Genomic DNA, 12,380 nt, shown 5'->3' with positions numbered 1-12,380 from the left:
AAAAAAATCAATTAGGATTTTGTTTTTCATCTGGGAAGAAATTCAGAAACATTCCAGGTAAATTCCCAACTGTTACATGAGAATAAAAGAAGAAAACAAGTAAATTATTAGAGGAATAAAACAACATTTAAAACAGAAACTGCTCAATGATTCATCTTTAAAGTTAGGATGAACAGAATTAAGCTATTATTTGTCCTGTTTCTCTGATTTTTCATCATATTTAGTTAAATTTCAGTAAATTTATGTTCCTATCAGCTCATTGAAAACATGAAAACGTGAAGCTTTTTCTCTCAGATGTAACAGAAATTAACTAATTTTTATCCTTTTGAATCTTTTTTGTTGTAAAAACGTCAAAATAATGTGCAATGAAACATTACCTTTGTCACCTGCAGGTGGCGCTGATCAGTTCCCACCTGCCTGCAGGTGAAACCAGCGTGTTGAAATAAAGTCCAAGTTTTCCTACATTTCCCAGAATGCCTTTCGGTCCGGCCTCAGTGAGTGGCGCGCTCACCTGGCGGAGGGTCTGATTGGTCGCCGCGCTGTTGCTTAGGGACAGATGGGGGTATTTTTACTCTCCATCTCTATAGAAACAAAAGCTGCTGCTCTTCTTCACACCTTTAAAAATAGACGTAATCAGGAGGCTGAAGACCTGCTGCACATCGATCACTGATCATTGATTACTGATCGGTCAAACAGCTGAGGGGCTTATTTCCTGTGTGACAGGAAGTCAGAGAAACGAGAAGAAAAAGTGGATCCACTTCAGCTTCAGATTGTTGCTGAAAGAAGTTCTGCTGCTTTTGTAAATGAAAACTTTTCATCTTCATCTGCATTTATAATTAAATTTTTACTCTGATCAAATCTAATCTGATGATTAGCATAGCAAAAACAACCCGTGCTGCATTCAGGGACAGATCAGCAGGAATTTTAATTTATTAGATTAGATCGGCTGGTCCAAAAATGAACCAAAACCACCAAAAATAAAAGAATAATTATTAAGTTGAGCATCACATTTCAACATTTATAACGTTAATAAATGAAAATAAACATAAAAATACTCAAACTGGGAATGAAACTGAACAAAATAACTCAATTGAGAATTTAAAACCATTAAATGTCTTCTTTATCTATTATTATTATTATTATTATTATTATTATTATTATTATTATTCAGCTCCTGTGACTCTGTCCTCTTCTTCTTTATAAAACATCTTAATTTTAGTCAGGCTGGATGGAGAACATCAGTTTTCTGGACTTTGACTAGGCCATTTTAACCCATAAAGTTGCTTTGACCTAACCATCCCTGCATGTTCAATCCCAGTCTCTCTTTTTTGAAGGTTTTCTTCCAAGATTGTCTTAATTTAGTTCCATCCATCTTCCCATCAACTCTGACCAACCTCCCGCAGCATGATGCTGCCACCACCGTGCTTCACTGTGTGTTCAGGAAAACCAGATCGTTTCAGTTTTGGTTTCATCTGAACAGAGAAATTTCTTCCACGGGTTTCCCGAGACCTTCAGGGCTTTAGGTGAACCGGAAAAATGAATCCTGGCCTTTTCCTCTCCTTCATGTCCAGGTCCAGGTCCAGGTCCAGGTCGTCCATCTTGTCTCCATGTCTCTCTGAGACGTTCAGAACCTCAGATGTTGTAGAACCAGAACCAGCTGCTGCCTCCATGTTGCTATTTTAATCATCTTCCTCTTTTCTTTCTCTGCTGTCACATAAAATGCATTAAATCTCCTTCCTCTGCCTACATGCATGTATGTAGCTTCTCTCTCTCATCGTGAGTGTGTGTGAGGGTGTGTGTGTGTGTTTGTTGTTTGTTTTGAGACTTTCTGATGAAATCTGACAGAAATTCGTTAAAAGAAATAAAATCCTCGCCCCCTGAGGCAATGTCACTTCCTGCCGCGCTGCTGTCAGCTTATTGAGCAACAGACCGGTGTGAAACGCCAATCAGTGCAGTTGCCATGGAGACCGAGGCGGCGATGCAGCAGCATCAGCATCATCAGCTGAGGATGAGGAGGAGAGGCGAGCTCGGCGCTTCGCTCAGTCGGAGAAACGGATCGGATCAGCCGGACGGAACCAGGTGAGGCTCTGTTTTATTCCTCTCTGATCGCTCCTCATGCCTGATGACATCATCACGCGTGTTTGATGACATCATCAGGGCACACAGAGTTTTAAAGAAAAAACAGAAACGGCTCTTAGGGAAACTTTGTGCTGCAGCAGATGTGATGGGTCAGCTGGTTCTGATCCGGTTTTATTCTGACTTTTCCTCTTTATTCCTCAGATTTACAGTGAAAATAATAAAGTTTGATAAAGTTTGTTTAAATTTCCTTTTCCATTTTCCTCCCTTATAAATGACCTAAAAGTAATAAAATCTGTTTGGACGTGGAAACATTTTTAAATCAGTCACTTTTGATTAAACATAATTTTTTTAAAATTTGATGTAATAATCAATTTGTTATTTTGTACACTCTAAAAATCATATCTGATTAGATTTAAATTAAGAAAAAACAAAAGCAACGCTTTCAGACAGGAAATGATAGTTGTAACTTTTTTCAATCATTTTCTTTCATTGTTCAAAACAGTCTTGAAATAAAAAACAATGTCAAGGGGTTTTTTCTCCTGCTGGAATAGAGAATAAATAACATAAAATATAAATGATGGTGTCATCTGCATACAGTCGAATCTTACAGTAAAGACAGATTAAACAGTGATATATAAAGCTAATTTTCATGATTTAAATATAAATATTTGTTGAATATCTGGAGTTTTTTAATGTCCTTGTGCTCACATCTAGAAGTTTTTGATTTAAATTTAAACTTGAAAGCTTCTTTTAGAGTGTCTGAAAGTATTTAAATACTTTACTTAAAGTATTTAAATAAAGTTAAATACTTTAACTTTATTTGTGTGAATCTTCACTTTTATTTTTCCTTGGATTAAATAGCTACTTAATTTAAGCAGAAAATGTCTTTATATCTGATTGATTGTGTAAAATTTAACAGGCTAAACTAAACTATTCAACTTACATTAAATCAGCCTCAATCTCAAAATGTGTCAAAACCCCCAGCAGTTTTAAATAATGAATCTTTTAATCCTTAAAAGGAAACAGATTGTTTTAAAATGAAAAATATTTATTTAATCAATGATATTAAAATTAATTTCTGTGCTAACTGAATTAACTTTACCTTTCTGTTGGCTTTGAAGCCACCTGAAGGCTTTTAGGATATTTTACCTGGAAAATGTATTTCTAACTTACTTTTTTTGTTTCATTTTTGAAACAGTAATATTCATTCAGGTTGCTACTTCAGGTTTTGTTAACTATTATTTAAAGTGTTTGTTGTTTATTTTAATGATAAAATACATTGAAATGGTTCAGTTAAAGTCCATTTAGTGTCTGGTTCTTTAAGCTCCGCCCCTTTAACTGCTGATTGGTCAGCCTAACTGTTAGAAAACAATGTGATTGGTTGTTTAGTGATGACTCTGCTGAGTGTAAGGTGTAATGTGGAAACCTTTATTAACAAAGAAAGAAATTAAAGAAATGTAATTAAAATCATATGAATGTTTGTTTGTTATGTCGTCATCCTTCTACCACTTCCTGTCGTCTTCTTCTTAATTTCCTGCAGTAGTAAAATCTGGTTGTTGATCATGTGACTCCTGTGAAGTAAAAGGTTTTTCCATTGGGTTCATTTCAATACAGCCAAAACAACATGTCATCCTTGTGCAAAAACTTTATATAATAAAAGTTTTTTTTTAGATTGCCGCGTTTCCATGAGTGGATTTATTTTCTGAATATCAAATTATGTAATTTTAAAGTTAAGAGAAATGCAGCTAAAGGTGCGAAGAAATACTGTGAAAATAACTGACTGATTCAGAAAAATCTAAATCTGGCAGCTGGATTCGGTTTGGTTTTCTCTGTTTCTCAGTTTTTATACAGAGTTGCTGTTAATCTGTTGATTGTGCTCATGTTGCTGCTTCCAGTTGCCGAGCCGAGTTGACTCTCTGTGTGACTGTGAGCCTCGGTTTAATATCTGCCGCCTCGTCGCTCGTAAATCTCCATGAGTGTCGTCTGGTTGTTTGTCTGCAGCTTCCCAGGAGTTTAATCTCAGCAGCTGATGGTTCATCTCAGTTAACGGTGAGCGGAGACGCCTAGAGCGAGATCCAACATGGCCGCCGAGGACGGAGAGCGAGGAGGACCGAGGAGGAAGCCGAGGCTCCTGCTGGGAAGAACCAGAACGAGGAGCACCGGAGAGGAAACCAAACCAGAACTGGCCGGAAACGGGGAGGAAACATCGGCTGGGAGCGACAAACAGACAACCTGCAGGGGGCGCCAGAGCGCTGCAGGGAAAAGGAGACGCAGGTGGTGGAGCGGCTTGTCCTCAGCAGTCAGCTGCATCAGGAGACAGGAGGACGGTGAGGCGAGTCCACCACAGAGGGCGCTGCAGAGACAGGAGGAAGGTGAGGCGAGTCCACCAGAGGGGGCGCTGCAGAGACAGGAGGACGGTGAGGCCAGTCCACCAGAGGGGGCGCTGCAGAGACAGGAGGACGGTGAGGCCAGTCCACCAGAGGGGGCGCTGCAGAGACAGGAGGACGGTGAGGCCAGTCCACCAGAGGGGGCGCTGCAGAGACAGGAGGACGGTGAGGCCAGTCCACCAGAGGGGGCGCTGCAGAGACAGGAGGACGGTGAGGCCAGTCCACCAGAGGGGGCGCTGCAGAGAGAGGAAGAGATGAGGAAGATGAGGAACGTTTTGAGGAGATTCGTTCCACTGAGGAAGAAATCTTCTCCGTGGTTCCGCACTAAACTGCAGAAGTTCTTCATCAGAGCGGGAAGGAGACGGTCCGTCCCGCCGGGACACGAGGAGGACACGGTGTTGGGACCTGACCTGTGTGCTTCCGGACTCGCCGAGATACCTGAAGGTCCTCCACAGGTCCAGATGTTCTGCTACCAGGCGGAGCATTTACATGAAGAACCGGAACCTACAGCAGAAATGGCAGACCCTGAAGATGGACCGGTGCCGGTCCAAATGGCTCAAATAAACCAGGTTCTGGTGCGGGACGTGTCCTCAGAAGAGGACGAGGTTCTGTTTGACTCAGAACTTGTTGTGGACCTCCATGACCAGCCCGCGTTCCAGTTCCCCCCAGAGGACAAGATGGTCCAGATGTCTGTCCCGCCCCAACCGTCCACCAACGGACCGTCCATCCGGATCCAGCTCTGTCCGCCGGATGACTCCGCCCAGGAGGAAGAGGAGGAGGAGGAAGGCTGGGTGGGCGTGGCCTCCGCAGAGAGCCACCTCCTCCACCTGATCTGCTCCGACCCGACTGAGCGGCAGCTGCAGCAGGCGGCCCGGTCGCTGGTCAGAACCGCCATGAGCGCCGCCGTGGATCAGCTGACCCGAGAGCAGCGGGGCAGCGGAGGCTCCGCCCACCTGGAGCCCCCGGGCGCCAGGTGACAGTCTGAGACGGCAGGAACGTTCAGAGTAGCGCTAGAAAACACCTAGCTTAGCGTTAGCATTAGCGTTACTGAAACAAACACCTGTACGAGTCTGAATACTCAAAACAACCTGTTCAAACAAGCTGCAGCCTCAGCAGAACTGAACCATCATAACCGAGCTCTGCTAAGCTAGCTAGTTTCAGCGACACTTCCTGATGGGAATATCAAAATAAAAGCACTTCCTGTTCTGATAATCTTATTATATTGTCATTTATACGTTACTTTTAAACATTTATATTACTATTTAGTAAAGGTTAGTGGATTAAAATTGTACGGCGAAGAATTACGGAGTTTCATAATGAATAAAATTTAATAAATAAATATTTAAACTTACGGAGTTTTGGGTCGAAGAGCAGCTAGAAAAGAACATGGAGACAAGAGGAAATGAAAGAGAGAATAATGAAATCAGAGCTTTTTATAACGAAGAAATGAAGAATGACAAAATAATGAAAAATAAACGAGAACTATCATTAATAAATTATAAATAAAACTTCATATATATATATATATATATATATATATATATAAAATTCAGGTTTCATGCGGACATTATTTTGTCAACCACAGTTTATTTACTTCATTGTTTATTTACTCATTTAATATTGTTTTATTTACATGTTTCAGGAACTTTTATTTTTTGTAGCTTACATTTCATGTTTTTTATTATTTTATGTTCTTATTCAAATGACAGGTGGGAGAATTTCTAAATAAATATGTATAAATAAATAAAATAAGCTTCCAATGAAATATATTTTTTCATGGGGACACTTAGTTATTTATTTAATGGTGTATTTTATAGTTATTTATCAATAACAATATTTATTTAATTAATGTAAGGAACTTATTTAAAAGCACAAATAAGGATTAAACCAAATAATGACAGGATGAACTAAGGCAAGATTTAAATAAACAAACAACGAAGAAATATTAAATCACAAACATATTATTATGATAAAAGTTGTTTTTTTGGATGGCAAAATATGTCAGATGATTAATAGCTGTTAATATTATTAAAAAATCAAAAGATAATAAAGGGTTCAGTTTGTGTTCCTGACTCAGAGTTTGGATTTAGTGAGGAAATGATTTGAGTTTTGACCTGATTCACAGGATCTTTGCTCCTCATTTCTCTCATTCTGGTTGCTGGATGTGGAAACAGGAGAAACTCCAGACAGACGGAGGAAAATGGACAGGGAACGAATAAAACCAGGATCCAGATGAGTTTTTCTTCGGTTCTGATTCTCAGCTGGTTTCCCGGATTATTTCACCCAGACAGAAACAAGGAGCCCAGTTTCTCTCTCAGCTCGTTACGGAGGTTTATTTAAAGAAAACTTCCTGCTGTTGACAAGTGGAGGCGCTCTAATGAGCCGAACCGGCCCCGGGGTCCGGGCTCCGACCTGCAGCAGAAACCCACCTGGTCTCCATGGAAATGCACCAAAACATGATGATGTTCTTCCTGTATAAAGTATTCACACCTGTTAATATTTGCTCATTTCTTCAACATTAAAGCAGAATCTGCTGCAGCCGTCTGACGCCGAGCAGCATGATGCTGCCACCACCGTGTTTCAGTGTGTTTGGTTTCTGCCGCACAAAGAGTCACGAAAAACAAAAGATCCAAGAAAACCGGGAAAAGTTTCAGTGGAAAAAGATTTTTAGATTTGATGTTTGATTAACTTTTTTCTTCAGATGTTTGAAGTTTATGAAACAATCCTGAATGTTTAACAGAAGGGAAATATTTTATTTATGCAGAATGTTAATAACAGAAATATGAATTAAAAACATTTGAAAATAAAATAAATCCAGATATATATAAATATAAATATAGATTCTGTTTCCATCAGTCTGGATGAATGAAACTGAAACATTTAAAAACTTTTTAGCGTTCAGGAGTTTCATGTTTCAGAATCTTTAATGTGAATCTTGATATGCACCCCTGAAGGTCACAGTCTCCGATCAATCAGCCTGATTGATTAGTGACAGTCACCGATCAATCAGCCTGATTGATTAGTGACAGTCACCGATCAATCAGCCTGATTGATTAGTGACAGTCACCGATCAATCAGCCTGATTGATTAGTGACTGTCACCGATCAATCAGCCTGATTGATCAGTGACAGTCACCGATCAATGAGCCTGATTGATTAGTGACAGTCATCAATCATTCCTCAGCTCGCTTTAATTCTGTCTGTAAACCGAAACAAAGAAGAAGAAATGATCAGATTTTATGAGTTTATGAACGAATCATAACCTCAAACAAACAGAAACTAAATCATTTCAGATGAACGAACGTCTGGTGATGAAATCACATCAATGCTCTGCTTTGGATTATAAAAGGTTTTTGTTTTTGAAATGAATCTATAATCATATCTGGTTCAAACAGTGAAACTGAATTACAGGAGAAATTTAGTTCATATAACACATTAATAATAACGACTGTTATCTTCCATTTTCTCTTTCTGATCATTTTCTGTCTGATTATTAAACAATCTGTGCTTTTAACTGTATTTGATTTCATTAAGAAAACGTATTTAGGTGCATCTTAAAAAGCACGTGGCAACTGTAGAGAAGAACAATTTACTTTTATCTTAATATCTTAAGATAAATAAACCAAATTATAAAACTAAGCTGATGAAAGTTTAAAAAGTAAAAAAGAACAAAAGCTGAAATCTGGGGCGTGCCGTGGTGGCGTAGGTGATGGAGCCACCCATGTCTGGAGGCCTTGAGTCCTCGACGCGGCCGTCGCGGGTTCGATTCCCGGACCCAACGATATTTGCTGCATGTCTTCCCTCCTTCCTGTCAGCCTACTGTCATATAAAGGACACTAGAGCCACAAAAGATCCCCTGGAGGATAGAAGAAAAAAAAGAAGCTGAAATCTGGTTTCAGGAGTTTGACTAGTCGTTAGGTAACATACTGACTACTAAGATCTACACCAGAAAACCACATCAGCTGTTGGTTTCTGACAGGATGAATGAATCTGAATCTCAGTTCTGAGGTTTTGTTGTTTTATTTACTGTAAACATTTTGATCATCATTTCTCCCTGAACATATTTTAGCTGCAGGTTGGAAAGTTTCAGAATAAAATAAAAAGATAAAGATCTGCAGCTGGAGCTTCAGAAAAACTTTAACATCAAACAGGCTGGAATAAAATAAATGATTTATTATAAAACATCCGTTGGTCTGAATCTGGTTCTCATCTCGGTTTGAGCTGCAGGCAAACAGATGAGCAGAAACTAAACAAAAATATATTTTAAGGAAAATAAAAACTAAATTCAGAACATGAAGGATTTTATTTACCTGTCGGATTTTCACCTGAGCGACGGAGACCTGAGGAGGAACCGCTGAGCGCTTTGGACCGTGTTCTGAAATGTTCAGACATGAAGAAACTCACAAAAACATGATGAGAACATTCACAAAGTATTTAAAAAACAGACCAGGAGACAGAAAAATACTGATTGGACATCAGATATTTGATGAGCCACAAAATAAAACAGATTTATGTGTAAATATATATATACATATATATACATGTAGGTCTTGTATATATATATATATATATATATATATATATACTGCTCAAAAAAATAAAGGGAACACTTAAACAGGTGTTTAACACTTAAAGTGTTCCCTTTATTTTTTTGAGCAGTATATATATATATACATATATATATATATATATATATATACACTGTATATATTATTGAACCATGAAACGACGAGCTGCAGGAATGATAAATATTTATAATTTAAATCTGTTTAAATCTGTTGGACTGAGTCAGAATGAACTGATTTAACTGAAAATTTAATTTTAATTTAATCAGAACATAGGAAAATATTTATATATAAATAAAAATGTGTTATAATTTGGATATTAGTAATTAATTAATATTGATACATAATACATTTAACTATATGACTAATTTATTTGTTAAATAATAAATTAAATTAGTATTTGTAATAGTATATATATAAATAATTGTATTATAATATCCATTTTGTATTTAATTTTTATTAAAATTTTATTTAAATGTAATTTTTTCATACATTCTGGTTTATAATATAAAATTTAACCAATTAAATTTGACTGAATCAAAAATACAATTTTCTTATTGATATATCTGAGTTTTTAGACAAATTTGATGTATTTTATTATGATAATTATTCATTACTATAATTAAAATGTGGTAAATTAAAAAGGATCAACATTATTAATATTTACCTCCATCAGCATGGCCACTGTCATCGGCCCCACCCCTCCAGGAACTGGTGTTATGAATCCTGCTCTCTGATTGGCTGAGGCGTAGTGAACGTCACCAACCACCCGTTTACCGCTGGCTTTGCTCTCATCTGGAAGAGGTCAAAGGTCAGGCTGGTGTTCACGCCGCAGAGCTGCATAGGAAGTGGATCTACTGAACCTGGAAGGTGATTGATCCCGCAGTCGATCACCACGGCGCCGACCTTCAGCCACTCCCCCCTCACCATCTCGGCTCGGCCCGCCCCCACCACCAGGATGTCGGCCCGGCCCACCTGCACGGGGCGTGGCGGGGGCGGGGTCAGAGCCGGCTGCAGACAGACGGCGGTCTGTCAGCGGTCAGTCTGTGACTCACCTGCTCAGGCAGGTCTTGGGTCCTGGAGTGGCAGGTGGTCACGGTGGCGTGACGCCACAGCAGCAGGTCGTGCATCGGAGCGCCGACGATCTTACTGCGACCAATGACGACGGCGTGTTTACCTGCCACCGACACGCCTGGAACAGGAAGTGACATCACGGGAGGAAAGAGATTAAACATGGCTTCCCTGAAGTCACATGACAAAATAAAGTTCTGTTATTGGACCATTCTGTCTCTTTAAAAGACAGGAAGTGAAAAACAGACGTTCTTATCAGATATAATAAGAATAAATAACAAAGATTTTATAATTATTATATTATTATAGTGTATTTTAAGAAAAGCAGAAGCTCTAGAAGGAGAAGGTCTGCCAGTGGACTGGGATGTAAAGTTCAAGAACATGTGAGTTTAAATCTGAACTGCTTGCAAAAACAGAGTTTTGAAGTGGTCTAGTCAAAGCCCAGATTAAATCTGACTGAGATGTAGAAAGGCTTTGAACATGTTGTTCATTCTGGTAAATGTGTCCAATGTGTCTGATTTAAATCAATTCTGCAAAGCAGAGTGGGTCAGACTGTTATGCTAAAGACTCGTTAGCGGCTATCATGCTAATAATATCTAATTGGTGCCGAGGAAGAAACATCCAGTTATCAGGTTTAGGGTGTGAATACTTTTCCTCAGAGTTGGTTTGGAGTTTCTTCACTTAATAAATAAACATTTTCATTTGAAATCATCGTTTTATGTTCAGTCAGGTTGTCAGTTTGTCTCTTTTCTTCATTAGCCTGACTGAGTGTGTGCGTGGCGCCACCTGTCTGCCGGATGAGCTCCATGCAGCCGTTGGGGGTGCAGGGGATGAAGCAGTCGCTCAGATCGCCTCGAGACAACTTTCCTGCGTTGATGCAGCTCAGCCTGGAGGAACAGGAAACAGAGGTTAGCTAACGCTCGTTAACCAATTAACCTGAAACCCCGAGTGATTGGTGGATCACAAGGAGGGCAGGGTCAATGGGAGAGGGTAAAGTGGAGCTGCAGATGAGTGAGGTCAGAACCGACCCGTCCACGTCCTTGTCGGGGGAAACGGCGTTGGTGATGAGCTCGGTGTCCATCTTGTGGGCGGAGTCTAGAGGCAGCTGGACGATCAGGCCGTGGACCGCCGGGTTCTGGTTGACCGCCATGATGCTCTGCAGAACCTGCAGGGCGACAGGAAGTCGTCACCACCTCCTCACCGCTGGGGTCACCAACACAGGCGACCTCTGACCTCTTCCTGAGTGGCTGAGCTCGGCAGCCGGATGTGTTTGGCTTCGATTCCGATCTGCAGGGAAAAAATGAAACTTTGTTTATTAACATCCAGTTCAACATTTACAAGATTCTCAGGTCAAATGTTTAACGCTGAAATATTCATAAAAGTTTTCAGAGATCTGACAAGATTTCTGTTTCTTCCTCTTTCTGTTTCCCACGGCAACCAGAATGATTTTATAGCAGCTGAGCGCCCTCTAGTGGTCGAACAGGAGAATTTAAATAAATATTATAGTTCAGCGTAAACTATGATAAAAAACACAACGTCCTGACATAAATCTGATATTTTTCATTTTCTCATTTATTCTACTTTGAGTTGAGACTAAAAATTGTCAACAAATGTTTTAGTTAAATTGTTGCGATCTGAAGAACCAGAGATTATTCTGAGTCGTTTTGTGGGAACATAAACTTTCTGCTCTAAACAACAAGGAGCTTTAACAGAAAAAAACTTTCTGCTCTGGAGCTTAAAGTTGAGTCTCAACACAACGAAAGAGCCTCAGAAACTCAACCAATACAATCTGGGAAAAATAAAGAAAACTGATGATTCCCAAGAGCAGAAAACATGATTGTTTATTTATTTATTTATTTATTATTATTATTATTATTTTTACAAAAAAGCCACTAGTAACGAGGCTAGCAACTTATTTTTATTTAAAAATGTCACAGGCAAAGAATTTTTAAAACTTTTTTAAGTGACTAGCAACAAATTGAGCAACTTTTAAAAAAAACCCATTAGTGACAAAAATAATAACATTTTTTATTTTTTACAAATAACCAACAAAAAATCTAGTGACTTGTTTTTTAAGAAACGGGACCTTTTTTCCGTTACTGGAGACTTTTAATGCAACATGTGAAACTCCAGAGAGATCAGGCTCTCAGCTGTGACTGCAGTACCTCCGCTCCGCCCAAAGAGGGCAGCATTTCAGACAAAATATTATTGAATTAAACAAATTTATATGAAAATGTCAGAATTTGGGCAGAAACATCAAGATAGAACCCTTTTTTTCA

General features: G+C 39.2%; 2 protein-coding genes across 3 annotated transcripts in view; one reads left to right on the top strand and one right to left on the bottom strand.

Moving 5' to 3' along the window:
- Positions 1-1,139: 1,139 nt before the first annotated feature.
- LOC114158160 (uncharacterized) lies at positions 1,140-5,680 on the top strand. 2 transcript variants are annotated; one of them, XM_028039469.1, is made up of 3 exons: positions 1,141-2,079; positions 4,081-4,406; positions 4,452-5,680. In XM_028039469.1, the coding sequence occupies exons 2-3, from the start codon at positions 4,160-4,162 to the stop codon at positions 5,441-5,443; spliced, it is 1,239 nt and encodes a 412-aa protein (XP_027895270.1). In that variant the 5' UTR covers positions 1,141-2,079; positions 4,081-4,159; the 3' UTR covers positions 5,444-5,680. The 2 variants fall into 2 exon arrangements, with proteins under 2 accessions (XP_027895269.1, XP_027895270.1); XM_028039468.1 differs by having other exon boundaries at positions 1,140-2,079; positions 4,081-5,680.
- Positions 5,681-7,420: 1,740 nt separating this feature from the next.
- Positions 7,421-12,380, bottom strand: part of LOC114158163 (C-1-tetrahydrofolate synthase, cytoplasmic-like) — a 9,042-nt gene continuing 4,082 nt past the window's right edge. Inside the window, exons 5-12 of the mRNA XM_028039474.1 lie at positions 11,335-11,388; positions 11,130-11,266; positions 10,888-10,988; positions 10,086-10,222; positions 9,894-10,005; positions 9,698-9,825; positions 8,776-8,840; positions 7,421-8,321 (exon numbers count right to left, since the gene is read on the bottom strand). Of these exons, the coding sequence (XP_027895275.1) occupies positions 8,787-8,840; positions 9,698-9,825; positions 9,894-10,005; positions 10,086-10,222; positions 10,888-10,988; positions 11,130-11,266; positions 11,335-11,388 (723 nt within the window). The 3' untranslated portion in view covers positions 7,421-8,321; positions 8,776-8,786. The remainder of the gene's footprint in view (positions 8,322-8,775; positions 8,841-9,697; positions 9,826-9,893; positions 10,006-10,085; positions 10,223-10,887; positions 10,989-11,129; positions 11,267-11,334; positions 11,389-12,380) is intronic.

Source organism: Xiphophorus couchianus, chromosome 15 (genome assembly GCF_001444195.1).
Source record: "Xiphophorus couchianus chromosome 15, X_couchianus-1.0, whole genome shotgun sequence".
Lineage (NCBI taxonomy): Eukaryota > Metazoa > Chordata > Actinopteri > Cyprinodontiformes > Poeciliidae > Xiphophorus > Xiphophorus couchianus.
The sequence above is the reverse complement of the archived record's forward strand: the minus strand, read 5'-3'. Positions and strand labels throughout refer to the sequence as shown.

Excerpts from the sequence above, each read along its gene's own strand:
- LOC114158160 (XM_028039468.1), top strand. The coding sequence starts at position 4,160 with ATGGCCGCCGAGGACGGAGAGCGAGGAGGACCGAGGAGGAAGCCGAGG.